At 55.7% G+C, this 26,990-nt stretch overlaps 3 protein-coding genes across 8 annotated transcripts; all 3 read right to left on the bottom strand.

The window, feature by feature from the left end:
* Nucleotides 1-1,950: 1,950 nt before the first annotated feature.
* On the bottom strand, nucleotides 1,951-14,273 carry TNNT1 (troponin T1, slow skeletal type). Of its 6 annotated transcripts, XM_082709827.1 has the most exons (15): nucleotides 14,182-14,273; nucleotides 12,103-12,170; nucleotides 11,134-11,173; nucleotides 11,012-11,025; nucleotides 10,793-10,822; nucleotides 10,526-10,558; nucleotides 9,799-9,820; nucleotides 7,881-7,941; nucleotides 7,476-7,592; nucleotides 7,193-7,270; nucleotides 4,997-5,110; nucleotides 4,357-4,466; nucleotides 2,800-2,890; nucleotides 2,646-2,686; nucleotides 1,951-2,083 (listed from the first exon to the last, which is right to left on the bottom strand). In XM_082709827.1, exons 3-15 carry the CDS (start codon nucleotides 11,163-11,165, stop codon nucleotides 2,038-2,040), a joined length of 789 nt encoding a protein of 262 aa, XP_082565953.1. In that variant the 5' UTR covers nucleotides 11,166-11,173; nucleotides 12,103-12,170; nucleotides 14,182-14,273; the 3' UTR covers nucleotides 1,951-2,037. The 6 variants fall into 6 exon arrangements, with proteins under 6 accessions (XP_082565953.1, XP_082565951.1, XP_082565948.1 ...); XM_082709825.1 differs by lacking the exon at nucleotides 12,103-12,170 and having other exon boundaries at nucleotides 14,182-14,268; XM_082709822.1 differs by lacking the exon at nucleotides 14,182-14,273 and having other exon boundaries at nucleotides 12,103-14,120.
* TNNI3 (troponin I3, cardiac type) lies at nucleotides 14,216-18,290 on the bottom strand. Its single transcript, XM_082709828.1, has 9 exons — nucleotides 18,182-18,290; nucleotides 17,368-17,519; nucleotides 17,106-17,118; nucleotides 16,873-16,959; nucleotides 16,408-16,449; nucleotides 15,984-16,115; nucleotides 15,513-15,602; nucleotides 14,852-15,028; nucleotides 14,216-14,363 (listed from the first exon to the last, which is right to left on the bottom strand). The coding sequence occupies exons 2-9, from the start codon at nucleotides 17,376-17,378 to the stop codon at nucleotides 14,280-14,282; spliced, it is 636 nt and encodes a 211-aa protein (XP_082565954.1). The 5' UTR covers nucleotides 17,379-17,519; nucleotides 18,182-18,290; the 3' UTR covers nucleotides 14,216-14,279.
* On the bottom strand, nucleotides 18,287-23,847 carry DNAAF3 (dynein axonemal assembly factor 3). Its single transcript, XM_082709818.1, has 12 exons — nucleotides 23,741-23,847; nucleotides 23,554-23,642; nucleotides 23,155-23,288; nucleotides 22,703-22,796; nucleotides 21,239-21,396; nucleotides 20,779-20,961; nucleotides 20,498-20,623; nucleotides 20,271-20,393; nucleotides 19,986-20,115; nucleotides 19,255-19,369; nucleotides 19,036-19,110; nucleotides 18,287-18,951 (listed from the first exon to the last, which is right to left on the bottom strand). The coding sequence occupies exons 2-12, from the start codon at nucleotides 23,636-23,638 to the stop codon at nucleotides 18,612-18,614; spliced, it is 1,563 nt and encodes a 520-aa protein (XP_082565944.1). The 5' UTR covers nucleotides 23,639-23,642; nucleotides 23,741-23,847; the 3' UTR covers nucleotides 18,287-18,611.
* Nucleotides 23,848-26,990: the final 3,143 nt, after the last annotated feature.

Genomic DNA, 26,990 nt, shown 5'->3' with positions numbered 1-26,990 from the left:
GGCTTCAAAGCCACTAGAACAAACAACTAGAGGTTGCGACATAATGAACTTCTGCCTGGGGATGCGGGGGAATCAGAGGTGGGAGCCTGTCTCCTCCTTCTGCTTTGCCCCTTCCTGCTATCTGGAACCAGAGCTGGGGGAGCAATCTTAGTATCCTGGTCAACTCAGGAGGTGAGGTCAAATGTGCTTAAGCCACAACGGTTCACTTCTCACAGTTCTGGAGGCTGGAGGCCTGAGGTGAGGGGCGCCTGTGTGGTTGGGTTCGGGAGACAGCCCTCCTCCCGGCTTGTGGAGGTCCCCTCCCTGTGGTGTCCTCAGCTGGCGGAGAGAGTGCTCGGGACACTAATCCCATCCTGGGTCCTCATCTAAGCTCACGTACCTCTCAGAGACCCCACCACCACACCCTGTCACACTGGGGTTAGGACTTTGACGTATGGGGACACAAAGCTTTAGCACTGCACCTTACGTCAGGGACAGATGACACAGCCTCAGGATAAAGGAGCCGGACCAGGACAGCTCCACAAGACAAGAGCCTCCGCCTCAACTATGTGGGAGGGGTTGGCGACCTTCTCTAAGCCACTGATAGTTGTGATTCTGGGCCCAGGAGCCAGACCTACATGCTCAGGTAGGTCCTCGCCTCCTGAAGGTTCCAAAGGCAGAGCGGCAAGTGGTGGGCATTGCTTTGTCACCAAGAGTGTTGCCTCGTCCCGTGAACAACTTGACATGGTGTTTGATGTGTGCTGGTCTTGCATTTTAAAATTCAGATATAATTTACACCGAGAAAGAAAAAAAAATAAAGCCTCTTTAAAGTGTACAGTTCACGGAGCACCTGGCAGGCTCTGTCGGAAGAGTGCAAGACTCTTGAACTCAGGATTGTGAGTTCGAGCCCCAGGATGGGCATGGAGATCACTTAAAAAATACAATTGAGGGGCGCCTGGGTGGCTCAGTGGGTTGAGCTACTGCCTTCGGCTCAGGTCATGATCTCAGGGTCCTGGGATCGAGCCCCATGTTGGGCACTCTGGTCAGCAGGGAGCCTGTTCCCCCTTCTCCCTCTGCCTGCCTCTCTGCCTACTTGTGATCTCTGTCTGCCAAATAAATAAATAAAATCTTTTTTTTTTTAAATACAATTAAAAAAAAAGTGTACAGGGGAGCACCTGGGTGGCTCAGTCAGTTAAGCATTTGCCTTCAGCTCTGGCCATGATCTCAGATCCTGGGATCGAGCCTCCCATCCGGCTCCCTACTCAGGGGGAAGACTGCTTCTCCCTCTGACCCTCCCCCCACCATGCTCTCTTTCTCAAATAAATAATACCTTTAAAAAAAACAACAGAGTGTTGAGTGGCCTTATATACTCCCAAGGTTGGGTGTGTCACCATCATCACCAGTTTCAAGCATTTCCAGCCCCCCATGTGCCCTCCCCCAGCCGCTGGGAGCCGCCAGTCTCCTTCCTGCCTCCATGGCTTTGCCCCTCAGGACAATTCACATGCGGGAAATCACACAGGCTGTGGCCCTCTGATTCTGGCCCCTATCATCGAGCACCGTGATTGTTTTGAGAGTTGTGGACACGGCGATGTGTGTCAAGACCTCGCCCCTTTTTCTCCCCGCGTGGTAGCGCCTGCTACCCACCCCCCAGCTGGTGGATGTTGGGGCCGTTTCCACCTCTGGGCTGCTGTGAGGAATGCTACTGCCCATGTCGGTGCCCACTGCGCATGTGGCCAGACACATGTTTTCCCTTGCAGCGGGCAAACACCTGGGAGGGGAGTTACCAGGCGCTTAGCTTTCTGAGGAACTGCCAGACTGGTTTCCAAAGGGGCCATACATACCCTGTGGCATTCCCTGCAGCGCAGGGTTCAAGGTCACCTACCACCACAGGGACTGTGCAGGTTCTCCAGGCTCGAGGTCAGAGTGACCACTGATTCCGGTGGGAATGACAGCCAGAGAACTGGGCAGGTGTCTGCGAGGTGCATTTATTTCAACCACAGATGGGACCCATGCTCCAACAGCGGCTCTGAGACTTGCTGGGCACATAGCCCCAGGCCCTCACTTCCAGCGGCCTCCAACGCGGCCCTTCCCTGCACCCTTCCGGCTGTAGGAGAAGAGGGAAAGGATGGCAGGAAGGAGGGGCTCCCCCAACCTCTGAGAGGGGTCCTGCCCTCAACTCAGAAGTCTGCCCCCCAGTTCCCACTCTCCCTGCCTCCTGGAGGAAGGGGCAGGGCAAATGCACTCTCTGTTCAGTGACAGGGATGGGGTGGCTGATGGGGTGTGGGGGACTCCCACGCACCTGCGGGAGCTGACATTGGGGGGTGAACTCAGGATGTTCCCACGGGTGCTGAGCGATATTGAGGAGAAGGGGCTGGGGGAAAGGGAGGGATGGGAGATGGGAGTGGGCAGCACTGAAGAGGGGCCAAGGCTGGGGTGAAAGAGACAGAAAGTGGGAGACAGGAGAGATGAACAGTGAGCAGGAGAGGGGAGCGGAGTAGGAAGAGCAAGAAACAGAAGCTATGGGGCGCGGGGTCTCAGCCTTTGACACTTGGGGCAGGGGCTGTCCTCGGTGCTGCAGGGGGCTGAGGGCCCAAGGGACCAGGTGCACAGAGGGGTGGGGGCCCAGAGAAGGAGAGACACACCCCAGTCTGGGGAGGCACACTTACAACTTCTGAGCATGGCTGATGCGGTTGTACAGAACGTTGATCTGTGCAGGAGAGAGGGAAATGCTGGGAGGACTGTGTGGGGACGCACCCACCAGCCCCTGCCCTTCATCCACCCCCACGCTGCACCGCCTTCTCCCTGGGAGATGGGTCTCACCTCGTACTTCTGCTGCTTCAGCTTCTCCATCAGGTCAAACTTCTCAGATTCCAGCTGGTGGATCCAGTCCGACAGTTCCTGGGCCTTCTCCCTGATGGGCCAGAAGGGCTGTCAGAGAGGGGCTGGCCCATACCCCCGGCCCAGACAGAACCACCCAAGGCCACCCAGAGAGACTCAGTGGGCGTCACTACTGCCATTTTGTTAATATCCAAGGCCAAAACATTCTAGGTGAGTGGAAGGAAAGGGTTCTTAAGTCCCTGCCCGCCGCCTCCACATCCAAAATTCCTGCTTCCCCAAGGGAGAACGATGTCACGGCTAAGGACCCAGGCTTTGGAGTCAAGAAGCCTGGCTTCAAATCCCAGCTTTGCCATTCTCTGACTTGTGACCTTCGCCAAGTAACCTCCCCTAGGATCCTGCTTCCCTCTCCCAAGCTGGTCCTGGAGCCATGCAAACACCTTGAGAGCCAACCCTAACCCTGAACGTCCTTTCCAGTGCTCAGACCCCTACTGATAATTTTAAATCTGCATGGTGGGAGCAGTTACGTCACAGAAACGGGCAAGTGCTACCCTCAGGACTTTTTGCCCCTGGAGAGCTGGCTGGTGAACATGCAGCACTGTAACACCAGCGGCAAGGACGGGCTGCTGCCCCAGGCCTCCCAGGGTTCAAATCCCAGCTCTTCCACTTGCAGCTGTGCCACCCTGGAGAGGCTACTTAACCTCTCTGTGCCTCGGGTCCTTCATCTTTAACAGGAGGATAATCATAGTATCTACATCACAGGGTTGACTGTGAGGGCATGACTGTGGCAGCCACCACCATCAACATCACCACCATCACCACCATCACCACCATCATCACCATCACCACCATCAATCACCACCATCACCACCATCACCATCATCATCATCATCAGAGAAATTACATAACGTGCTCAGAGAAATTACATAACGTGCCTATGATCCCACAGTGTGTAAGAGGCTGAGCTCCAGCCCCCCTCGCTGTGCTGCCTCTGGGAAGGTGGGGGTTTTGGACTTCGTAAGTCATGCCCAGACCAGAGAACATCAAGCTACCACTAAGGGCCCAGAAGGAACAGCCCTCTGCCACCTTCCCTCTGGTGGCTTATCACAATACGTGGGCTGTTCTGTGAATGGGAGGTAAAGAGGTAGATAGAGACCCACAGGACAGAGACTTGGCTGGAAATTTCTCACCAGCATGTCTGGCTTTAATTCACGTAAAGATGGGGCCTTTCTGAGTTTCCAGGGCACATCAATAGGTCAACATAATCTCTTAACTTTTCGTGAGCCATCTTGTCTGGCTTCCCACCATATCCCCTCCCAGACTCTACAGCTCATGATACCCACAAAAAGTAGGTCCTATATCAATGACGTCTCCCAGGGAAGAAAACAGGGCACCCGCCCAGAGAGAGAGACGCACTAGCCAAAGTCACACAGCGCCAGGGCTCAGACCTGGGATCCACCCTCCCAGAGCTTTGTAGGGGTCCCCTTATCTCGCCGTCTTCCAACCAGCCCCCTCCCACCCTGAGCCCCCCATCCCACCTACCGGAGCTGCTCTTCTCCCATGTGGTCGATGTTCAGAGGCTTTTTACGCTCAGAAAGGATGCGCAGTTTCATCTCCCGTCCTGTCTGGCGCTTACCGCGCTTCTGTTCTGCCTGAGGGTATGGAAGGGGACACACTGAACTGTGAGATAGATCAGACCCCAGGGCTGGGCTCCTCACCACCATGTCACTACATGCAGGAGTCCAGACCCCTCCTCCCAGCCCCTTCTCCCTCAGACCCAGGAGTCCAGACCCTCAGCCCCTCCTCCCTCAGACCCAGGAGTCCAGACCCTCAGCCCCTCCTCCCTCAGACCCGGGAGTCCAGACCCCCAGCCCCTCCTCCCTCAGACTCAGGAGTCCAGACCCCCAGCTCCTCCTCCCTCAGACCCAGGAGTCCAGGCTCCCAGCCCCTCCTCCCTCAGACTCAGGAGTTCAGACCCCCAGCCCCTCCTCCCTCAGACCCAGGAGTCCAGACCCCCAGCCCCTCCTCCCTCAGACCCAGGAGTTCAGACCCCAGCCCCTACTCTCTCAGACCCAGGAGTTGGGGCTCCCAACCCCCACCTCCATCAGGAACCAAGAGTCTAGGCCCTTAGTTGCCTCCTCCCTGGGAACACAGACCTTAGGTCCCAGCAGGCTGAACTCACCTTGACAAGGTAACCCCCAAAATGGGCTCCCATGTTGGACAGAACCTTCTTCTTTTTGGCGTCGTCCTCCGCCCGCTTCTTGGCCTCTTCCTCCTCCTTCCGCATCTTCTCCTCCTGAGGGAAGAAAGGAGTTAACCCAGAAGGCTGGCCCAGCCCCTGTGGGGAAGGGGTCTGAGTGACACAGGGATCCATCGACCCAATGCATGAGACAAAGTCAATGCCAGAACAGGTTAAATGCAGACATACTGCCCCGGGTCCATCCAGGCCTGACTGTGACCACCCACAAGTCCCTTCTCCTCTCTGGGCCTTAATATCCCCCAAGCAAAACTTTTACAGTAGGTAAGGGATATTCCTGCTTCTTTCTGCATTCTTCCATTCTGAATGGCCTGTGCTGAGCTTGCTGTGTGCCTCAGTGCAGATAGTCCCCCTCTCTGGGCCTTTGTCTCCTTTATTCTCACGAGACAAGAATGATGCCTCAGAGGATGCCAGAGGGTGACTGGGGATGGGGATGGGGGACTCAGCACACTAAAGGGGCCATGGCCTTGAGCCTGAGGATGGGGCTCTAGAATGTCAAATGAAGGCAGCCCCATGTTCCAGAAAGAGTGGCTTGTCCAGCCCAGCTCCTCCCCACACTGAAAGCGCTGGTGAGGCGGGCACAATGGCTTCTGGCACGTCCAGCACACTCCATCTGAATTTCTTTCCTATCGCTTTGCTGTAATGTGCAAATTTAATAGCTTAAAACAGCATGAGTTTGGGATGCACGGAGTTTGGGGGGCTCAGTCGGTTGAGCATCTGCCTTCAGCTCGGGTCCTGATCCCAGGGTGCTGGGATCAAGCCCCAGGTCCTGCTCTCTGCTCAGTGGGGAGTCTGCTTCCCCCTCTGCCTGCCGCTTCCTCTGCTTGTGCTGTCAAATAAATAAATAAAAATCTTAAAAAAAAAAAAAATAGCCCAAGTGGGGCGCCTGGGTGGCTCAGTGGGTTAAAGCCTCTGTCTTCGGCTCAGGTTGTGATCCCAGGGTCCTGGGATCAAGTCCCACATCAGGCTCTCTGCTCAGTAAGGAGCCTGCTTCCTCCTCTCTCTCTGCCTGCATCTCTGCCTACTTGTGATCTCTGTCTGTCAAATAAGTAAATAAAATCTTAAATTTTAAAAAAAAAAGCACAAGTTTATCGCCTTACAGCTCTGCAGGTCAGAAGTCTGAAACGAGTCTTCTGGGCTGTAATCAAGGAGTAAACAGTGTGGAGGGTCTAGGGGAAAAGTCACTCTCTTGCCCCATACTTCTCACCTGCATTCTTTGGGTCCTGGCCCCTTCCTCCGTCTTCTAAGCTAGTAGAGCAGCATCTTCAAACATCCCTGACTCCGACTCTACAGCCTCCCTCTTCCAATGACCATTGTGGTAACACAAGGCCCATCTGGATAATCCAGAATTATCTCCCACCTTAACTTAATCCCACCTGCAAAGTCTCTTTTGCCATGCAGGGTACCATATGCATAGACTTTGGGAATTAGGATGAGAACATCTTTGGGAGACCAGTAGGATGTTTACCATGTCACCCTACTCTTAATCTTTTAAAGTGATTCAAGTGGCAGATCATGTTTCCAAAGCCCACACCAATGGGAGTATTTTCACCAACCTCCTACAACTAGCCAGCAATTTGCTCCAAGATGGACAGGTGACCAATCTGAACTTATCCCAGAATCAAGGAGAAGACAGATAAAAGAGGAATGAAAGCCAGATTTGCTGGTAGTCACTTGCCTCCCCTGAGAACAAGGTGTCCAGTTGGGTGACCTACCATCTGGTTCACCTGGGACTGATGGGATACAGGATTTTCAGGGCTCAGACCAGGAACATCCCAGGCAAACCCATGACGACCTCATCACCCCCAGTGTCCATAGAAAGATGGGACCAGGGATAGGAAGAGAAAAGATGGGTCTTTGTGATCTTATTTGAGTTCCTTGATCCAGCCATACCTGAAACCAATCACATTCTACTTTTTCTTAGTTATATGAGCCAATAAAATTCTCTTTCTGCTGAACTCAGTTTGGGTTAGGGCTTCTGTCCCTTCCAACAGAAAAATCCTTGAATAACACAGTGCAAGTCCTGCCTTCCTCAGGACTGCAGAAAAGATCATGAACGGGAAATAGAGCATTCGGCTTAAGAAGTAGCATTTGGTCTCACAGGACAGGAGAGGCACCCACCGCCAGCTTGGCCTGACGCTCACGCTCCTTCTCAGTTCGGAAGCGCTGTTGTTCAGCTCTCTCAGCCCGGCGCCGCTCCTGGGGGAAGGGAGAGGAATGAGGGGGTGCAGGGTTGCCCCGTCCCCAAGGAGGTCAAGAGCAGAGATGAGCTAGTTTGAGTATGGCCACCGACTTGGACAGCCTTGGGGCTGCACTGGATGGGAAGCACTCCGGGCCACAGGACGGCACAGCACAGGCACCGGGGTGGGGAGGATGCTGCGGAACTCCGCCTCCCTCCACTCACAATGCGCTCTTTCAGCGCAATGAGCTCCTCTTCCTCTTTCTTCCGCTGTTCAAAATGCACATCGATGAGCGTCTGCAGCTCCAGCAGATCTTTCTCCATGCGCTTCCGGTGGATGTCCTGCAGGACGCAGGGGTGGGGGTAGGGGGGTGCATCACTTCCAGGCAGTGCGGGGGACCGGGCACCCACCTGTGCGCCCTCTGAGGCACATCGAGGCAGGGCCCTCCCTGCAACGGACGTGGGCCTGGGCCATTTAGGGGACCAGGGGCTGCTGTTGGTGATGTTCCCAGCAGGGGCACTAGGGGACACCTTGGGTCCATTTAGGAGACTCTGAAAGGAGGGAAAAGCCAGAGGCACCACTTCCTAATTTGCACAAAGGCACCTGGGGACTGGAGGTCCCTTACTTACATCAAAGTCCACACGTTCCCCTTCTGGGATCTTCGGGGGGATCAGTGGTGGGACCACAGGCCTGGCGGGTGGGAAGGGGGAAAGACTGAGCAGCCTGAGCTCCCTGACCGAGCTCCCCGCCGGCTGTCCCGACCAGTGTGGCAGCCACGGCCCAGCGTGGTTTGGGGCACCTGACAGGGGGCTGGTCCGAATCAACATTCCCTGGGCTGTCTGAGAAACACACTGGATTTTGAACACTTGGTTCAAACAGAAAAATGGAATATATTTCACTAATAATGTCTCCTATCATCTACCTGTTGAAATGATTAAATTTCCGATTTAATGGGTTGAATAAAAAATTCGGCAAAGACTAATTTTACCTGTTTTCCTGTTCTGTTTTACTTTTTAAAGTGCGACTTGTAAAAATACATATATTTACACACGTGGCTTGCATTAAATTCATAAATCGTATTGGGTGCTTCTGTGGTTTTTAAGACAGCACCTTCAGACGATTTGCTTCCTACTCCACTGGCTGTCCCACTTCTGTCTCCTCATCCCCAGAGAGCCCTTTAAAGGGTTTCACTCTTTTATTTATTCACAGGAATCTCTGTCTCCAGCCCAGGCTCTCTCTGAGATCCCAGACTCAGGTTAACCAGCGTCTCCTGAACATCTCTGCATTCTCACGTACCATGCCTCCAATGAGCTCATCAACCTCCCCAAGATGGAGGGGTGGGGTGGGGAGAGTGCACCGCCCCTCCGGTTCTCAGCCGAGACCCTGAGCAGGTGATGCCCACCTCCTCCCTCCCCTTGCCCCAATGACAAGTCCTGGCCTCTTTGCCTAGGCATCTCCCCAGTCTGTTTCCCCTTTCCACCCCACGCCCCCTGCCCAGCTCAGGCCTCAGCCACTCTCCTGTGAACCTTCATGCCAGCCTCCTCCTGGCCTCCCAGCCTCTGGCTGTCCACCTTCAGCTCACCTCCCTTCCTGACTTTAGCTCAGAGCTCACCATTAAGACAAAGCCCAAGCAACCCAACATTCACAGCCCTTCTCACCTGATCACAGTCAACTCCTCCAGCAACTTCTCTCCTCCCTCACAGACACACACATTTCATTGTTCCCTGGCTATGGCATGTGCCTTTGCACCCCTGGACCTTTGCATATCCTGTTCCCTCTGCCTGCAATGCCCTTCCCCTGGTATACTGCATCCCCTGAGGCCTTCCCTTCTCCCACAAGCTTTCCCTGATCCCCCTTGCTCTCTCTCTCAGATCTGACCCAAAGTCATCTTTGCTCAAAACCCCGCACGACCCCATCCCTTCTTACACTCTACACTCTGGCCACAGTGGAATTGGCACCACTGCTCATGGCAGCCCACAGAAGTCTGCTTCTAGGTTCTTTCCTCATGCTCAGCTTGCTGCCTCCCTGCATCTCCAAGCTTTGGCCTTAGTCTCTCTTCCTTCAGGACCCTCTGCCTCCACGAGCTCTCATGGCCTCCACAGATCTGCCTAGTTTAGGAACTTCGTCATCAGAATGACCTGTGTCTGTATCTGTTTCCCCCAAAAAGTGGCCTAGATCCAGCCACTGCCCCAGGCATGTACCGGTCAGCTTTCTCCTCTACAATATCCTTCCCACCTTCTTCAGGTAGTGATGCAGGAATCTCCTTCCCTGGGAAGCCTTCCATGACTGCCAAGGTCAAATATAGGGCCCTGGTGTGTGCTACCATAACTGGATCCCAGTCTGTTTCACCAACAGAGCCGATGGGATCTGACTTGCCAGATGCCATGGAACATTCTCTGAACCATTCATTGAAAGAAGAAATCACTGTCCTTTCCTGTTCCAAGTGCCCCACTCTCCTTTTCTGCCTTTTTCATGCCCTGTCTCTGGGAGTGGGGGACATATTTAGGAGGATGGGATTGGGACCCTCCCAGCCCTATAGTATCTCACCTTGGTTTGGGGCGCTCTTCTTCTAGTGGGGAGATACAAAGACATGATTAGCAAGAGTTCATGGGGGTGGGGCTGACACACCCAGAGAAGGGAGCCCCTCCTCCAAGCCACAGCCCCCAGGAGCAGGTCTGGGGGAGACGCATGAGTCGGGGTAGAAGAGGGGAGAAGGGAAATCAGGGTGGTCATAAAGAGGGAAGAGGGTCACACGCTTCAGATATACATTCAGAACTGGTGTGGGGATCCCCCTCCCACTTCTCTGGGAACCCAGGAGTCCAAACCCCCCAGGCCTTCCTCCTTCTACATACCCAGAGTTCCTGCTCTTCTCCATTTACACCTAGCCCTGCAGAGTGTCGCCAGCCCCAACCCCTCTGGGGACACAGGAACCCAGACTCTCAGGGAGAGCCCCTTCTGCATCTTGGGCCCCAACCTTTGAATGTATATGGGGGTAAAACATGACAGGGTCGGGAATGCCTGTCTGCAAACATCCAACCCTTCCACAAGTATTCCTCCAGTCTGGGGGAGAAGGCTTGGGTGTCGGTCCCTTTAAGAAGGAAGGGAAAGGATTAAAGCCTTAGCGAGGCTATTTCCCTTCGTGGACACCAGAGGGCGCGCGAGCTCTCCGGGGCTTAAAGGACCGGGCCTGGGCGGGTTACGGGGGCGCAGGGGGTCCTCGCAGGGGTCAGGGCCCGAGGAAATCCGTCTCGGGAAGCGAAGCAGCCGCGGTCACCTCGCTCTACCACCGGCTCCGGCTCCTCGGCGGCTGGGGAGGAGGAGGCAGGGGGAGAAGCGAGGATGGGGAAGCGAGGGGGAGCGGCCACGCAGGGGTGTGGGGGGCAGAGAGGAAAGAGAGGGGAGAGGCTGTTAAAGGACCTGAAGCCCGGGCGGTAGCGAGCCCAGTGCCCGCTGGCCCCGCCCCGACCAGCGCCCCCCACCCCCACCCCACCCGGCCCCTCGGGGCTGCTGGGGCTGCAGACCTGCGGGGGCCAGGCCTCACCTTCCTCCTCCTCCTCCGCAGCCTCCTCTTCTGGAAAGGGGGCGGGGGCAGAGAAGGCGGATCAGGAGCCCCGCGGGGCCGCAGGCCGTGCGGAGAGGGCACGCAAGGGGCGCCGCCACGCCGGAGGGTGGGCGCTGGGGGCAGCGGGCGACCCCGGTGTCCTCTCGCCCCCCGCGTGCGTGTCCCCAGGCCACCGAGGCCCGCCCACTCCCCACTCACCTTCGGGCTGCTCCCTGAGGGCAGGGGTGGGGAAGAAAGGGCGAGAGGCAGGGTTACACGTTTGGAGGTGGGAGAGTGTCCCACGTCTCCACGCCCCCAGCCCTCCCGCCTGCGCCACTCACTCCTCATATTCCTGCTCCTCGGTGTCCGACATCCTGTGACCTGAGGACCAGAGAACACGCGAGTGAGGTGGGGTCGCAGTGGAGGAGGGGCGGGGGCTGGACCCCCGGATCAGAGGGAGGAGGGGCTGGGGCCTAGACTCCTGGGTCTGAGGGAGGAGGGGTTGGGGGTTTGGATTCTTGGGTCTGAGTGGTGGTGGTGGGAGGGGGTTGTTGCTGGGGACTGGACTCCTGGTCTGAGTGAGCAGGGGCTGGTGGTTTGGACTCCTGGGTCTGAGGGAAGAGGGGTTGGGGGTCTGGACTCCTGGGTCTGAGGGAGGTGGGGCTGGGGGTCTGGACTCCTGGGTCTGAGGGAGAAGGGGTTAGGGGCCTAGACTCCTGGGTCTGAGGGAAGAGGTGCCAGGAGCCTGGACACTTGAGTCTGAGGGAGGAGGGGACTGGGGGCCTGGACTCCCAGGTCTGAGGGAGGAGGGGCCTGGGGGCCTGGACTCCTGGGTCCGAGGTAGGAGGGGCCTGGGGACTGGACTCCTGGTCTGAGTGAGCAGGGGCTGGGGGCCTGGACTTCTGGGTCTGAGGGAGGAGGGGGCTGAGGGCCTGGATTCTTGGGTCTGAGGGAGGAGGGTGCTGGGGGGTCTGAAATGGAAAGGGCTCTGGGAGGTTGGGGGGGGGGCACTGCCTGAAAGCTGCTGCTTCAGCCCCTCCACCACCACAGCTGTCCTCTTTTGTCTTATGACATGTCCATGGGAACCTGATCTGAGTGGGGATTAGGAGAACGTATTTGGGAAGGGATGGTGGCCTGAAGACAATAGCTGCCCCACCCCCACCAAAGGCTATTTCAGGGGGGATGTCTTACATGGTGAAACAGAGGACATTTCCTAAGAAGGGATTCTCCCAGGGGGAGGCCCCTGGGAGAATTAGTTACACCAACTCCCTCTCACACCCCACCCCACCACCCGCTCGTTATCTTCCCACCTGTCCCCTCCTTGCCGCAGCACCCACAGACTGGGGAGGAGGGTTGTCCACAGACCTCATCCTGAGCCCTACATAGACAGCACACCATCTTTGAGATCCCCCGGGACCCACAGGACCCAGGTTTAAGAGCACCCCAAATCCTGAGATCCACAGATCCTGACACCCCAACTGGTGACCCCCCTGGTTTCTGGGGACAAGCAAGTCCCCATGTCTCCAGAGTCTGAGACCCCAATTCTTGAGACTCCAGACTGGGCTCAGATATCCTCAGCGCTTGATGCCCTAGGTCTCAACACATTCTGAAGCCTCAATATCCTGAGACCCCAAAACCCAGATACCCAAGCTCCGAGATGTATTCACGATGCTCCAAAATTTTGACAACTCCAGTCATAAGGCCTCTGACCCAGAGACCTCAGTTCTCAAACCCCCAAAGTCTGAGACTCCCTGTCCTGAACCCCAGACCATCCAAGCCCAGATACTCCCATCTTCTGAGATTCCCTCAGAATCAGATCTCAGACCTGCTAGGTCTGAGGGTGCCCCATTCTGGGACACCCCAATCTTGAAACCCCAGACTCCGGAACTCTGAAATCCTAATAACTCTGTCTTCAGTCCCCTAAAAGCCCGAGCTTCCCCAGAATTCCCAAGCCTCCATCTTGTGCCCCATCCAGCCCTATAGCTCATCACACCCCTCATGTCTCCCACCCCTCCTGTTCTCTCCCTCAAGGACAAAGTCCCTGGAGACCCCAGGACCGTTACCTAAGGCTGGGTCTGCAGAGTCCACGAGCTTTGGGACAGAGCCTTCCTGACAGAGCTGAAGCACCCCTGGGGTTTATAGGGGAGGCTAGGCCCCGCCCCCCCAGGGGAGAGGGAGGGCCAGAGAATTCCTTTCTCCAACCTCGAGTCCCAGCTCAGGGGCTGCCCTGCCCCCAGTCTGGCTTCACATTCAGGATCCCAGACCTCCTGGCTGCTTGGGGACCCCTCCACCCCATCGGCATCACCTTGAACCCAGGCTGGGTCAGGTGACCTCTAACCTCTGGGCTCCCCACCCCTTACAGCAGGCTGTGCTCTATGCTTTGAGGTCCCTGGGCTCAGCACACAATAGGCCCTTGGAGAATACTTGTTGACAAAAGGGGTACAGGGGCTGCTTTCTCTTATATGGCTCTGGTTCTGGTTTCTGTGTCTCTCCGACGCTGTCCTTCTTTCCTTTGTCTCTATGACTCCCCATCTGTTCGTTTCTGTCCCCCCCCTCCCTGCCCCCACCCCTTTGTCTGCCACCAGGATTCCACCCTGGTGACAACAGGCGCTAAAGTGGGGAAGCAGGTGTGCGCTGGGGGAGGGGAGAGGGTGTGGTGTCAGGCCTGCTCGACCTTACACTCCCCCACCTCCATCTGACACTGATCTGTTTTGGTATTCCTCCCCACCCCGTTTCCCTGCCAAGCCATGACCTTGAACTCTAGGGGAGCTGGCCACCCCTCCTGCCTCTCCGTTTCTCTGTCTCTCACAGTCGGCCATCTCTGTGTCTATTTCTGGGGCATTTCTCTGGGGGTTCTCTCTGGGTCCCTTTCAGGCTCTATCTGCATCTCTCTGCCTCTGTGTCTTTCACTCTCCGGGTCTCCCCGCACATTTCTGTCTCTGCATTTCCTCAGGGGTCTCTGTGAATCTGCCTCACTCTCAGTATCCATCTATAGATCTCTATCTGTGACCCCATTTCCCTCTCTCCTTGGCTCTGGATCTGTGTCTCTATCTTTCTAGATCTTTCTGGGGCATCCTCCTCCACATCTCTGTCATTCTCCCTCTTTGGGTCCCCATGTCTGTCTCCGTGATCTCTGTGCCCTGCGATGCACAAGTGCCTCTCCAGCGTCCCTTTCTTTGCACATCTTTCTAGGAATCTCTGTCTCCCCCCCACCCCAACTCCATGGGTCTCTGGCTCTGTCTGTGTCTCTGGGTGTCTCTTTTTGAGCCTTGGTCCGGGCATCTCTGGACACCCCAAGAATTTCCCGTTCTGCAGCCCAGCTCCGCTCCTGCGGTATGGTGTAGCTCTGGGGGGCCCTCCCCTCCTCCATCTTCTCTTCCACCTCACACCTCACCCCCCAGGCAGCAGACAGGCAGCCGCTCCTAGCCTGAAGAGCAACTTTATTACTCCGGGACGCCTCCAGGGCTAGCGCAGGGGGCAGGCGGTCTCAGCCTTCGAACTTTTTCTTGCGTCCCTCCATGCCGCTCAGCGCGTCGATGTTCTTCCGCCAGTCTCCCACCTCCCGGTTCTCCTAGGGGAATGTGGTCAAGGGTTAGGGTCTCCCCCTGGTCGACAGTCTCTCAAATATCCTCCGGCCACCCTCCAGCCTGCTGAGCCACGGTGTTCCGGATGTCCGCCTAGGGATCTGGTTCTGAACATGTCTCGTCCCCCAGGCAATCCCAACAAATTTGCCCCCAGGAACACCCCATCCTCCTCACACACTGCAGGCCTCCAGGCTCATCTTCCCCTTCTGGCCTCCCCCCATGCACTACTTTTCTCTCATGGACATCCCAACTCCTTGCTACTTCCTTCCTCCCTAACACACTTCCTGCTTTCCTCTTCCAGCTTCTGTCTTCCTCTCGCCCTTCTAGCCCCTCCTAGAGGGGTGCCAGAGGACCCTCTACCAGATTCTTCTCCCCATAACTCCAAGTGCCACTTGCCCTGAGCTGAGGCCCAAGGACTGCTGTCCCAGCACCCTCTCCCCGGAGCAGCCCATTTCCTGGCCCGAGCCACACTCACCTTCTCTGTGTCCTCCTTCTTCACCTGCTTGAGGTGGGCCCGCAGGTCTAAGGTCTCCTTAGCCCTGGTGCCCAGCAGGGCCTGCATCATGGCATCCGCGGAGATTCTCACCCTCCTCAGGGTGGGCCGCTTAAATTTGCCCCGAAGGTCAAAGATCTTCTGGGTCAGATCTGCGATCTGGGGGCAGTGATAAGGGGAGGTGGAAACTGCCCCCCCATCCACCTCCCCCAGCCCCATGCGTCCACTCTACATTTCCCTCCTCTCTCTCCAAGCCTAAGGAGGCTCAGCTACCACTGCCTTCAGGGAAAAATCCACCGGCCTCATCAGTAACTGTAAGTCCTCCCCGATCTGCCCCGTTTCCTCTCAGCAAGGCACTGACACATCTCGGTCCAGCTGCAGGCGTCCCATGATTCCCAACCCATGCCTGGGCTCACGCATCAACCCCTGATGCTCTGGCTCCACAGTCTCCCATCTCCTGGCTTCTGTGTGCTGTCCCTTCTGCCTGAACCAGCCTTTCTAGCCACTCTACTCATTCTTCTGCTCCGTCCCTTCCAGACCCACAGAGCTGTCCTGGGTCTCCTGGTGTCTGCAAACGCAGCTGCAGGGGGTAAGACACGAGACCCTACCCTGAAGAGACCAAGACTGCCCGGGACCCCCCAACCTCTGCAATGTTCTTTGTGACTTTCGCCTCCACGTCGTATCTCTCTTCATCCACTTTGTCCACGCGGGCGTGGAGTTGTCGGCACAAGTCCTGGTCAAGGAATTGTGGTATATGTGGTGGGGGGCCCCCGACTCCTGAGTCCAAGGGAGGAGGGGTTTGGGGTCTGGAGATTTGGTCCTGGAGGCACAGTTTGAAGCGGACTCTGGGGCAGCTCGAAGAAAGGGTGCTAGGAGCCAGGAGTCCTGAGAATCTGACAGAATTGGAGCTGGAGAAATCAACCTCCGGATTTTGAGACCCTAGGCAGCCACAGGCCACATTTCTAAACTGGGTAAGGACTGGGTAAGGACTGGGAGGCTGGACCCTAAGGTCCCCGAGCATAGTGACTCGACCCATGAGCCCCAAGGATGCGAGAGCGGACGTTAGGAACCTCGGATCCCCAGCTGGGCAGGGGTCCCTGATAAGAGTGGGTACCTGCAGCTCCGCGAAGCCCAGCCCGGCCAACTCTAGGGGCTGGCACCGCGTGCTCAGAGCGCGCCCCTTCTCTCCACGCCGTTCCTCCGCCTCCCGCTCCAGCTCTTGCTTCGCAATCTGCAGCATCAGGGTCTGCGGAGGGAAGGCCAGGGACCGCAGCCCACCCGGGACAGCGGATGAGGGCCGCGCCACACGGGGGAAGCCGCCCTGGCCAGGACAGCCCTCTCTCTAGGCCCAGGACAGATCAGCTGTCCCGCAGGGCCACTCCCCTTCAAAGTCGGGTTCATCGTTCCAAGGCTCCGCCCCTGTAGCGGGACTGCCCACCTCGAGCCCCGCTCACTAGCCATCGAAGGCCCCGCCCCTACACCCCCAAACCTCAAGCACCCTGAGGACACCTAGGCGCCCGCTCCAGGCCCACCGGCACCTTCAGCTGCAGCTTCCTCGAGGCGGAGATCTTGGACTTTTTCTGCCAGAGTGGAATGGAGCCAGTAATAGTGAGGGTGGGGAACTGAAGACGGAGGGTGGGCAGGGGGCCTCACGGCCACTCCCTCACACCTGGTCCGGCTTTGGACCTGCCTCCAACTCTGGCCAAACCTACGGGAAGCCACGCCCCTCGCCCCACCCACCAATCCTGGGCCCTGATCTGTTAGGCACCGCCCCCTATACCCTAAGCATTGCAGTTCCCACGGACAACGGGACTCCACCCATAGGCAGGTCTCACCAATCCGAGCCCTCCCTCTGCAAAGCCCCGCCCTTAAAGAGCGGCAGGCTCCTAGGCACCGCCTACGAGCAAAGCCCCGCCCCATCTAAGGCTCTGGTCCCGCCCTCATGCCTAGGTGCCACCACCTCTGCAGACTGGGAACCCCGACCCGCACAACCCCCTCCTCACCTTGGCGTGCGGCTCCGTGGCGTACGCGCGGTAGTTGGCAGAAGACCGGCGTCGGATCGGGGCCGGAGCTGGGGGCGGGCACCCCGCCTGGGATTGGGGGAACGGGGCCGCGTCACCGCCGGGCCCCCGCTTCCCCCCTCCACGCCGTCTCCTGGGATTGCAGCCTCCCGTCCCAGGCCCCACCCTGCTGCGCCCTCCCCTGCCGGTCGCCCCTCGCCTGTGCCCGCTCTCACCGCATCGCCGCTCCTGGAGGGAGAGACCGGGAGAAAGGATTAATGGTGGGCCTGTGTCCCCTCCAGTCTAAGAGACCCCAGAGGAAGGCCTACCAGCTCCTCCGTCCTAAGATCCTAGGAGCCCTGATTCCCAAACTCTTCCCTCCTGCAGATACCAGGGATGCTGTCCCCACCTCCCTTCTCAGACTCTGTGTCCAGCCTTGCAGTCTTACCCCCCACCGCCTTGGGCTTCTGGGAGTCCCAGTTACCAAGCTGCACTTACTCGTCCGCCATGCTGAGACTCGGGCCAGGGGTTGCAGGAGGCACTGACGGGGCAAGGGGCGCTTGGAGGGTCAGTGAGAGCACGCCCTGGGTGACCTTGAAGGCCCCCAGGACTTCGTGCTTGTCTGGGCTGCTCAAGCTTCACTGAGGACACTGAGATAAGGGGCGTGGACTGAGACTAAATATACTGCTGCCACCTCCTCCCCCTGCCCAGGATGTGAGATAACCAGGCGCGTGAGAGGTGGGGTGGGCTGCTGTCCAGCTGGGTCACCCTTCCACCTTGGCGGCCTGGGAGCTCAAACCCAGCAGTGCAGACCCCCAGCCTCTTCTCTCTCCCTCAGACCCAGAAGTCCAGACCCCCAGCCCCTCCTCCCTCAGACCCAGGAGTCCAGACCCCCAGCCTCTCCTCCCTCAGACCCAGGAGTCCAGACCCCCAGCCTCTCCTCCCCCAGACCCAGGAGTGCAGACCCCCAGCCCCTCCTCCCTCAGACCCAGGAGTCCAGACCCCCAGCCTCTCCTCCCCCAGACCCAGGAGTGCAGACCCCCAGCCCCTCCTCCCTCAGACCCAGGAGTCCAGACCCCCAGCCTCTCCTCCCTCAGACCCAGGAGTCCAGACCCTCAGCTCCTCTTCCTTCAGACCCAGGAGTCTGAGCCTCATCCCCACATTGGACTGCAATATTCCTAAGAGCTATGGTCAGTTTCTGTATCCGAAACTTGTTAGCCACTCAATAAAATTTGTTGATTTATTTGAGGATCCAGGTATGGCCCAGACTCTCAGGCCACAACAGTTGGAGAAACAGTAAGGAGAAATTCACCTCTGGTTCAGTAGGAACTGGGTCTCTCCTGACCACTCTAGCTCATCCCGTGTCCTAGTCCTGGAGACAAGACTGAAGACCAGAAAGACACAGGGGCACACGAAGAAGAGGACCCCGCTCTCTTTACTGGGCTCTTGGGGGTGTTGAACAGCCCTGGAGAGCAATTCCCCCATCCCCAGTTAAAACAGGACCTTGGGGGACAAGGAGACCACACAGAGGGCCTGAGACTCAGGGCCCATCTCTGTAGGCGGTGTCTCAAGAGCAGAACATGTAACTCTAAAAGAACAATCTAGAATTCTAGGAACAGAACACAGAATCCCAGGACGATAATTTGAAATGCCAGCAACACCTCTGGAGCTGATAGAGACTGCTGAGAACAGAACTGAGTGTTCTAGAGGCGGGCTCAAATTCCAGGACCTGACTTTACAAGTCAGAGATGGGGACAGGGGTCAGACTCTCTGGTTGTGGAGTCTGACTCTGTGGGTAGAGCCGGAGACTCTGGGGGCCGCTTGAGGGGCTCAGGGGGTGGGGTCCCGCCTTCCAGAGCCTGGCTCAGGTCCTCAAGGGGCGGGGTTGGGACGTCAGGGGGCGGAGTCATGGAGTCCACAGTGGAGCCAGTGCCACAAGTGGAGTCTGGGGCCTTGTGGAAGCGCGCGAAGGTCTCCAAGGGCCTGGCCTGCGGCAGTAGGGTGAACCCAGCCGCCCGAGCGAGCTCCTCAACCCGGCTGGCAAACCCCTGCAGCTGCTCCTGCCGCAGGTCCACCAGGTATCTGAAACCAAGAAGGGGGCCATTAGGGGTCCTGGCTTCCAGCCCTCAGCCTGGATGCTCCCTGCCCAGCCCTCCGCTGGCTCACCGCGCTAATTCCACCACCAGGCGTCCTCCAGGGGCCACGGTGGCCCCCAGATCTGGGCTAAGAAGATGCACCATCCTGCGCAGAGGGAAGGGAGGGCCGAGGCTGAGACTTCCAGGTCCTGAGAGAGGAGTGGGGCTGGGGGATCTGGCTGGGGGACTAAGGATCCTGGGTGTGAGGAGGAGGAGCTTGGGGAGTGAAGTCTGGGAACCTCTCTCTTACCCACAGGCCACATAGAGAAGCTGGAACCGTTCCTTGTAGCAGCTTTTGTGGTGAAGTGTCTGGGCAGAGCCGAGAGGCAGGAAGTGCACAGTGAAGAATTCCGGGGCAGGAGCAGCTGGGGAAGAACTGGCAGAGTTAGGCCGACCCACAAAGCTTGGAGAAAATACTCCTTGCCTGTCCTGAAGCCCTTTCTCATCCTTTCTCATAGATGGATTCCTGGAAAATTCTGGGAAGGGCAGCCCGGCAAGCAGCGTGGCAAGCAGACCCATTTTACAGAGTAGGCTGCTGAGCTCAAGAGAGGGAAAGAGTGGGTGGCCCATGGCCATACAGGGCATCCAGACACCAAGCAAGAGCCAGGTTGGGGGATGGTTACAAGGAGGCATGACCAGAATGGGGGGGGGGGCTCCAAAGGTGAGCTGGGACCCAGCACCTTGCTAGAATGCTCTGTCTTTTAGACTTCTGCAGGTAGGATTAGAATACAACTGTTGGAATTCAGAATGATAACATGGTGTCGGGATTTAGGAAAGAGAGAAATACAGAGAAAGAAAAAGACAATGTCAGGAACAGGAGATCACTTGTTCAGACACTGGAAACCATATTGGTACGTGCTCGGACATGAAATACCTGAAGCCTGGGATGGAGGTCCGGGTCCCACTGTTGCCCGGAGGATGATGTGCCCTCTTTACCATTCAACTCCCATTTCAGGGGGGTGAGCTGATGCGGACGCTTACCGCGCTCTGGTCTTCCATCCTGGTCCTGGTGCACCTGCTCGGGGTTTCCCTGGGCAGTTCTTGGGCGCCCCCAGGCGGCCACCTCTCGGAACAGCTCTGTCACGTTGTGTTGCGTGATCTCACCGGCGGTCTGGGGAGAGAAGAGGCACAGCCCCCGTGACCCGGCAGGGCCTAGAGTACCTCACCCCTCCCCCGAATGCCCAGGCTAGCTCGGATTTCCGGACCGGGTTGAGAAAGTACAGAACAGCGGAATGTCCCCCAGCCCCAGCACCTCTGGTCACACACCTTGACTGGCTGTCCATTGCTGGTCCGCAGGAGGCTGTCATCATCTGCTTCAATGCCAAAGGCCACGAATGGACCCGTGGCGATGTCCCCCCAATACCCGCGCGCTGCGACACGCTCTCCGTGCTGGGGAAGAAGGGAGAGAAGAGGCAAGTGAGGTCAATGTTGGAGACCCCAGTTCCTGTGTCCCCGAAAAGGACGACTGGACAGGGTAGGGAGTGGACACGCACATGACTCAGGAGGCGACCTGACGCAAGGGTCCGGTTCGGCACGTGGTAGGCGCTGGAGTCTCTGAGCTCAAAGGCCACACCAGTGTCCCTCCAACGCCGGAATTCGCGAGTGTGGATGACTCGGGCCTGGGTAGGAGGACGAACAGAGGTCGAAGCAAATCTGGTATATGGGCCCCTGGCCCCTCCTCACTCAGACTCAGGAGTCCGGGCCCCCAGCCTCTCAGCCCCACCTCCTGCACATCCAGAAATGGGGCCTCCAGCCCCCTTCCCAGGGCCCTCACCCCACGGTCGTGCAGCTTCATGTGCAAGTCCCAGTCGCTGACACCGCGCCGGGCGTCGTAACGGGAGCCCAGGTAGTGGCGCAGCCTGGAGTCCCAGAGGCGGCTCATGGGGAAGGCCTCAGGCCCCTTCTCCCCGCCGGCCCAGAAGCGGAACACAGCTTCCAGGGCGTCGCGCTCGCGGAACTGCACCGCCGGCATGCGTGGGAAGAGAGCAAGGGAGAGGGGGCTGCAGGGAGAGCCGTTTCTCCCGCTCTTCCCTCCCTCCCGAGCCCGGGCGTGGGAACCGTTCTCCCATTTCTCAGATGAAGAAACTGCAGTTCAGCGAGTAGAAACCACCCCCAAGTCACATCCCACACTGGGAGCTGGGGAGCTAGGGCTCAAACTCCATCAGGGAAAACCCTTTGGGGCTGCCCACTTCCATTCTCCGCGTGGCCATTCGGATCCTGGGCGGTGACAGCACCTTGAGGGCGCCCAGGCTGAGCCAGGGCAGCTGCTCCGCCAGGCGGTCGGGCTCGGGAACCAGGTGCACCAGGCGCTTGGCCTGGGCGCGCACGAAGGCGGCCACCTGGGGGCGCAGCAGCGCGTTCCCCCACACCTCCAGGAAGGTCTCGCTCCTCTCTGGGGGGTTGGGGAGAGAGGGGCGGATTAGTGGGGGGAGCAGCGGAGGGAAGCCAGAAACTGGACCCCGTGTGGGTGACGCATATCCTCTTTATAGTAATCTTATGATGTCATAGTCATGTGAGCATAAGGGATACTGGCCAACTCCTCATCCACCCCTCAAACATGAATAGCTTAAACCTAATCTAGGCATCCTTCTAGTCTTCCCCACCCTGCAGATGAGCCCAAACCTGAATTTCATGTTCAAATTTTCCTTGCCTTAAAAAAGAAAAAGTTATATATAGATCGGGGTGGAAATGGAGATTTATGGGTGCTAAAATAGTACAGTGTTAAATTGTTCCATTTTAATCAGGAATCTTACAAGAGAACTATATACCTTTAGTTGTTAGAACATATACATCTGTATCAACGAATCTCTATCAATATGTAAATTGTTTCATTTAGTGGTTTGAGAATCTTAAAGTTATTTAAAGACAGAGAACCATATACCCTTAGTTAGATCTAGTTCCTTCAAAGGCTTTTACAAGGTGTGCTGTGAAGTGTGTGCCATGTATCCTGAGTGCTCTGGGATATTAAGGAAAAACTACCACCCATAATCGTGATAAAAATAATCAGCACTAAGAGGTACTGAGTCTATAGCATAAGCCAGGAGCTGTGTGTTTTTTTGTTTTTGTTTTTGTTTTCCAATTGAATCCTCACAAGCACTCTATGGGAAAAGAACTTTTAGGATCTCCATTTTATCAATGTAGAAACAATGTAGGCCCAGAAAGCGGCAGATACTAGCCCCAGGTCACTTAGCAAGCAGAGCCAGAATTTGAACAGACTGTCTCAATCCAGACTCTCCTCAAGGTGCTAAGCCAAAGTCATTGTCACTGAGAAGTTGTCATCCCTGCCTCCCTGCCCAGATCCTCCTCTTCCTTCCAGGGCTGCATCCTCAAGGCAGACCCTCTGGGATTTGTGCCTCTAACTGAGGACACTGAGGCCCGTGGAGAGGCTCTGTGAAGGACTGAACTCCACCGAACCTTCCCCATATCTGGGAGACTCGCTACCTCTTAAGAAGTCCTTTGTTCTCCTTTGACCCTATGCTGTGTCAGGAGGTTTGGAATGCTTACCCTGTGTCATGCATGGGGCTGAGAATTTATGTGAATTTTTTCCTGGAATTCTCTCAGCGGCTCTAGGAGGTAGTATATTTTTGCACAGGTGGGAACAATGACCAGGACGTTTAACTGGACCATTGAAATGCCAGAACCCCTGTGGGCATGGGGAAGAGGCTGGCGGCCAGAATATACCAGGTTTTGCAACTCACCTTGCAACCCCATCTTCTCAGGTTCCTCCAAAGCTAGGCTGAAGATCAGTATGTGTCGAGCCACAGCTTCCAGATTATTCTCTAGCACATAGAACTGGAAAGACAAAGCAAAATGATTCTGAGATCAGTGTCCCTGGCTCCCAGGAGACCCAAGAATGGAAGACCTCAGCCTCCTCCCTCCACAGGGTCCAGGCATTCTGTACACTGGCCTCCTTCCTTCAAATAGGGGAGTACGGGCCCTCAGAACCCCACCACTACTCAGGACACCCAGTCTTTAGGCTCTTCGTCCCACTTGAACCCAAAAGTCCACAACCCAGGAATTTGAGTCCCCAGCTTCTACCTCCCTTGGACCTAGCAGTCCAGGCCTCCAGTTCCCTTCTCCTCAAGGACTCAGGTATCTGGGCTCTCATCCTCATTCTCCTCCCTCCAACGAACCCAGAATCCCAGCTCACGTGTAACCTCCTGCGAGGCCAGAGCGCCGCCCGGGCCAGGGTCCGAAGCAGGTGCCGCCCATCCACGGAGCCCAGCAGCAGTACATCTAGCTCCGGGTCTGCATCGCCCCGCAAGTCCGAGTCCACAGGAGGACCTGGCAAGATGGCACAGGCTGAAGTCTGTGGCCTGGAGAGCGCCCCCTGCAGCCTCCGCAGAACGATGGACTACAACTCCCAGCAAGACTCGCACTCCTGGCCTAGGTTCCTAAGGGAGCTGTGCCTCTAAGCATTCTGGGAATCGTAGTCCTCAGAGGCCACTTGGGGTGCCCAGTGAGGGGCGGCTCCACCGTTGGAGCCTCGGAGAACGTTAGCACGCCACCTGCCAGGATGGGTCAGATGCGGTCCTGGGTGGGGACTCACTCTCAGCCTGCAGGTCCAGCGCCGGGGACAGGCCCCACCAGGACACGTTGCCGAAGCCTGCGCCCGAGCCTGCCGGTGTGGTCATCGCCCTGCAGAACAGACGTCCTGAGAGTCCCAAACCACCGTTTCTGCGTCGCCCACCCATGCCCCTCTCACCGCCCCTCTCCTCCCTGGGACACTCCCTCACCTCTGTCTTTCCAAAGACTCCGGGACGCCCCCTCCCTCCCTCCCTGCTCCGTGCTGCGCCGCAGTTCCACACTCGCTACACACAACTGCCCGGAGCCCCCGTCCTTTTCGACCAGTCAACCAATGGGAGTACGCGGGTTGGCACAGGCGCGATAGACTGACCAATAGGAACGAGTGGGACCGGACAGCTACGAACTTTTGGCCAATGGGAGCGCTCGCGGGAGTGAAGGGCGTGTGGACGCGGTTGTCATGACGACGGCGAAGGAGAAGGGACGGAGCTGGGGGTGTTGGGGGCGGGGCCTTGGACGATCCACTTTTCTGGGATGGGTAAGTCTGGGTCGACTCAAATTGACCTAGAAAGGTACAGAATCTTGATTAATTCAAATTAAAGTGACGTCGCCTAGACCTCTGGGTCCCCTTCCCACCTCACACCGTGGTTCTACCACCCAGGAGGGAAAAGCAGCGAAGGGCTGGGGCTAGCTAACACTGGCCCCTGGTTGTTCAAGTGTCAGTAATTTCGCGACCTGGTTGTTATGCACAGTCATTACTAAAAATTAAATTGTTTTACTAATTACTAAAATTAAATTCAAATTAAATGCATTACATTAAAATAAAGGTAATATACACTCAAAACTCATTACTTCTTATTTTACTATACTTTCCTGTTGTTGATGGTCTTAAGGTTTTTTACATTAATTGTTGTACACAAATGAAGGAAATAATATTTTAACGCAATAGTTTAAAAAGTCAAACTGGCACACTATGACCACTGACTGTCTACTTTTCTAAATAAAATTTTATGAGAATCAGGGCCAGGATTACGGTGAAGCAGAGTGGTCCAAGTGCAGAGTCAGATGCCATCTTTAAAATTTTTATATTTTATGCGTCATGGATCTCTCTTTGTGTGTGTGTTAATTTTGATTCTTATTGTATTAAAATACTATTTATCTTGATGACTGGTGGTTTAGATTGTCATCAGCTTCACCTTAAATTTTGGGACCTTCATCCTGACCCTGGGAAATACTATATTACTATATGAGAGCATACTAATAGGTATCTCCTCTCTACTCCATATTCAGTGATCACATTGGTGGCTTGAAATCAGCCACATTGTGAGTATTTACACAACGGAAATAGACTATGCAGCAGGGCTCCAGAAAATGGGTAAGGGCACATTCATGAGAGGCACACCAAGTTCTCTCTGGCTTCTGCGTCTGAATTCTTTGCATCATCCCCTCTGCTCCTCCAATTTCTGCTCTTCTGCCCTCACCCCCCACCTCCCTCCACTGCCCCTGGAAATGTCCAAGTCCAGCAGGGGGATCTCCTGCCTTCCCAGCAGAATGGCCACTGCAATCTACACCCTGTGACTCCCATCACTTCATATTCAGACCAGATGGCAGGATCCTGGAGAATGTGGCTTTTGGTGTCAGATAAGCCTGGCTTTCTGTCTTGCCTTCACCTGCTGGCTGAGAGACCTTGACCAGGTGACTTAACCTGTCTTCGAGGTCTATAAGGGCAGGGACTTGAGTGAGTATCTCCTCCAGCTACGCAACCTGAGACGAGTCAGTCACCCTTTCTGGGCCTCGGTTTTCAGCTCTGTAAATTGGGAAATTGGGAATAGTAACGTGCGGCTGGCAGTGAGTGGTGTGATGGACTGAAGGGGGCCATCCCCCTTCTGAGGACAGCTGTGGGCACTGGGGAGCGAAGATGAGGTTTCAGCACAGCCTGCAGGACTCACTGGCCTCCTGGCTCTCTTGAGAACACACCAAGTCTGCAACTTAGGGTGCCTTCTGCCTGGAACTCTCTTTGCCTTCATCTTTGCTTATTTTTATTGTAGTAAAATACACACAACATAAAGTTTAATAACATTTGCTATATTGACAATGTTGGGCAACCATCACCATTATCTAGTTGCAGAACTTTCTTGTCATTCCCTAAGGACATCCTGTAGTCATTAATCAGTCACTCTCCATTTCTCTCTCTCTCCCTAGTCTTGCAAACCACAGATCTGCTTTTCTTCCCTCTATGGATTTGCCTATTTTGTATATTTCACACAGATGAAATCATACAATATGTGGCCTTTTGCATCTGGCTTCTTTCACTTACAATCATGCTTTCAAGTTTCATCATGTTGTAGCATGAATCAGTATAAACTTTCCTTTTTATGACTGAATAATATTCCATTGTGTTTCCTGCTCATCTTAGACAGCCTCATTCCTTCTTCTCCTTCAAAGCACAGCTCAAAACCACCTCTTTAGGAAAGCTGGCCCTGACTGCCCTTTCTAAATGATCTCAGCTCTCACTAGCTTACTGCCCAGTATGGACCACCATTTGCAATGATTTTATTCTTCTCATTTGTCTGCTCTCTTGTTGAGACACAGAATAAGGGACCCCAATGTCATCATAACACAGAACAGAATTCGATCCCAGGAATTACAGATGGATTTCCTGGCTGTACGATCCTAGCCAGGTCATGTTACTTCTCAGCACAGTTTCCTTATTTGTCAACTGCGAATAACTATCATGTCTATTTCATGGGGTGGTTGTGAGGATCATTGTTAGCAGGAGTAGCAGAAATAGTAATAATAGTGATACCTTATGATGTTCTCATAAAAATGTCCCCTCACTCACTCACATAGGAGAAATGAACAGATCCCTTTGAAGAAATTTGTTAAATCACATAGATATTACAATCGGTGTAACTGATCAGATTTCCCTTTTCCCATTGGCTACCAGGAAGCTCAGTGCAAGTTAATGCTCTGCCCTTTCTTTAGTACATGGGGGAACCTTTTGCCTCATTTTCCACTTAATCTCCAGATCAGAGAGCTCTCTTGCCAAATTTCAAAGACCTTTGTCTACCACCTGAAATCCTGTCTGGAATGAGAGGAGGGAGGAGCAAGGAAATGATCGTCTTTCCTAGACACAGATTAGGAGACAGAATTTGTTGAGGGAAGGAAGAGGTGCAACCATTGGCTTTTCCCTGCATAACTCTGTCCTTTCTCCCAGTCTCTGGGGATCTCATTCCCAGACTCTACATATCTACTTTGTTTCTAAATGACAGTAAGTCGCTTGGGGAAAATTCTGGATCTGCATCAACTTGGGGTTCCAGCATCCAACAGAAGTTGCCACCCTGAAGACCTCAGGGAAAGTAGAATGGATGAATGATGGAAGAAAGAAGGGAAGGGAGGGAAATATGGATATGAAAATCTATGGAAGTCACGGATGCAGGAGCAAATTAAAATCATGAGTAA

This window comes from Mustela nivalis (assembly GCF_964662115.1).
Source record: "Mustela nivalis genome assembly, chromosome: 18".
In the NCBI taxonomy this organism is placed as follows: Eukaryota; Metazoa; Chordata; class Mammalia; order Carnivora; family Mustelidae; genus Mustela; species Mustela nivalis.
Note: the sequence above shows the minus strand (reverse complement) of the source record. Positions and strands in the feature narration are given on the sequence as shown.

Bases quoted from the DNA above. Each gene is read 5' to 3' on its own strand.
- TNNT1 (XM_082709822.1), bottom strand. From the start codon at position 12,190: ATGGTGTGCTGTCTATGTAGGGCTCAGGATGAGGTCTGTGGACAACCC. The intron at 4,467-4,996 runs GTGAGTTCAGCC...CCATACCCTCAG, and splicing joins TTGGGGGTTACCTTGTCAAG to GCAGAACAGAAGCGCGGTAA. The intron at 2,084-2,645 runs GTAAGTGTGCCT...CTTCTCCTACAG, and splicing joins ATCAGCCATGCTCAGAAGTT to CCGGAAGGGTGCAGGGAAGG.
- TNNI3 (XM_082709828.1), bottom strand. The intron at 16,116-16,407 runs GTGCCGGTGGGC...TTCCCTCCGCAG, and splicing joins CGAGGAAGCTGCAGCTGAAG to ACCCTGATGCTGCAGATTGC. The intron at 15,603-15,983 runs GTACCCACTCTT...TTCCTTGACCAG, and splicing joins TGGGCTTCGCGGAGCTGCAG to GACTTGTGCCGACAACTCCA.
- DNAAF3 (XM_082709818.1), bottom strand. From the start codon at position 23,638: ATGACCACACCGGCAGGCTCGGGCGCAGGCTTCGGCAACGTGTCCTGG. The intron at 23,289-23,553 runs GTGAGTCCCCAC...CCATCTTGCCAG, and splicing joins GCTGGACCTGCAGGCTGAGA to GTCCTCCTGTGGACTCGGAC. The intron at 18,952-19,035 runs GTGAGCCAGCGG...TCTTGGTTTCAG, and splicing joins CTGGTGGTGGAATTAGCGCG to ATACCTGGTGGACCTGCGGC.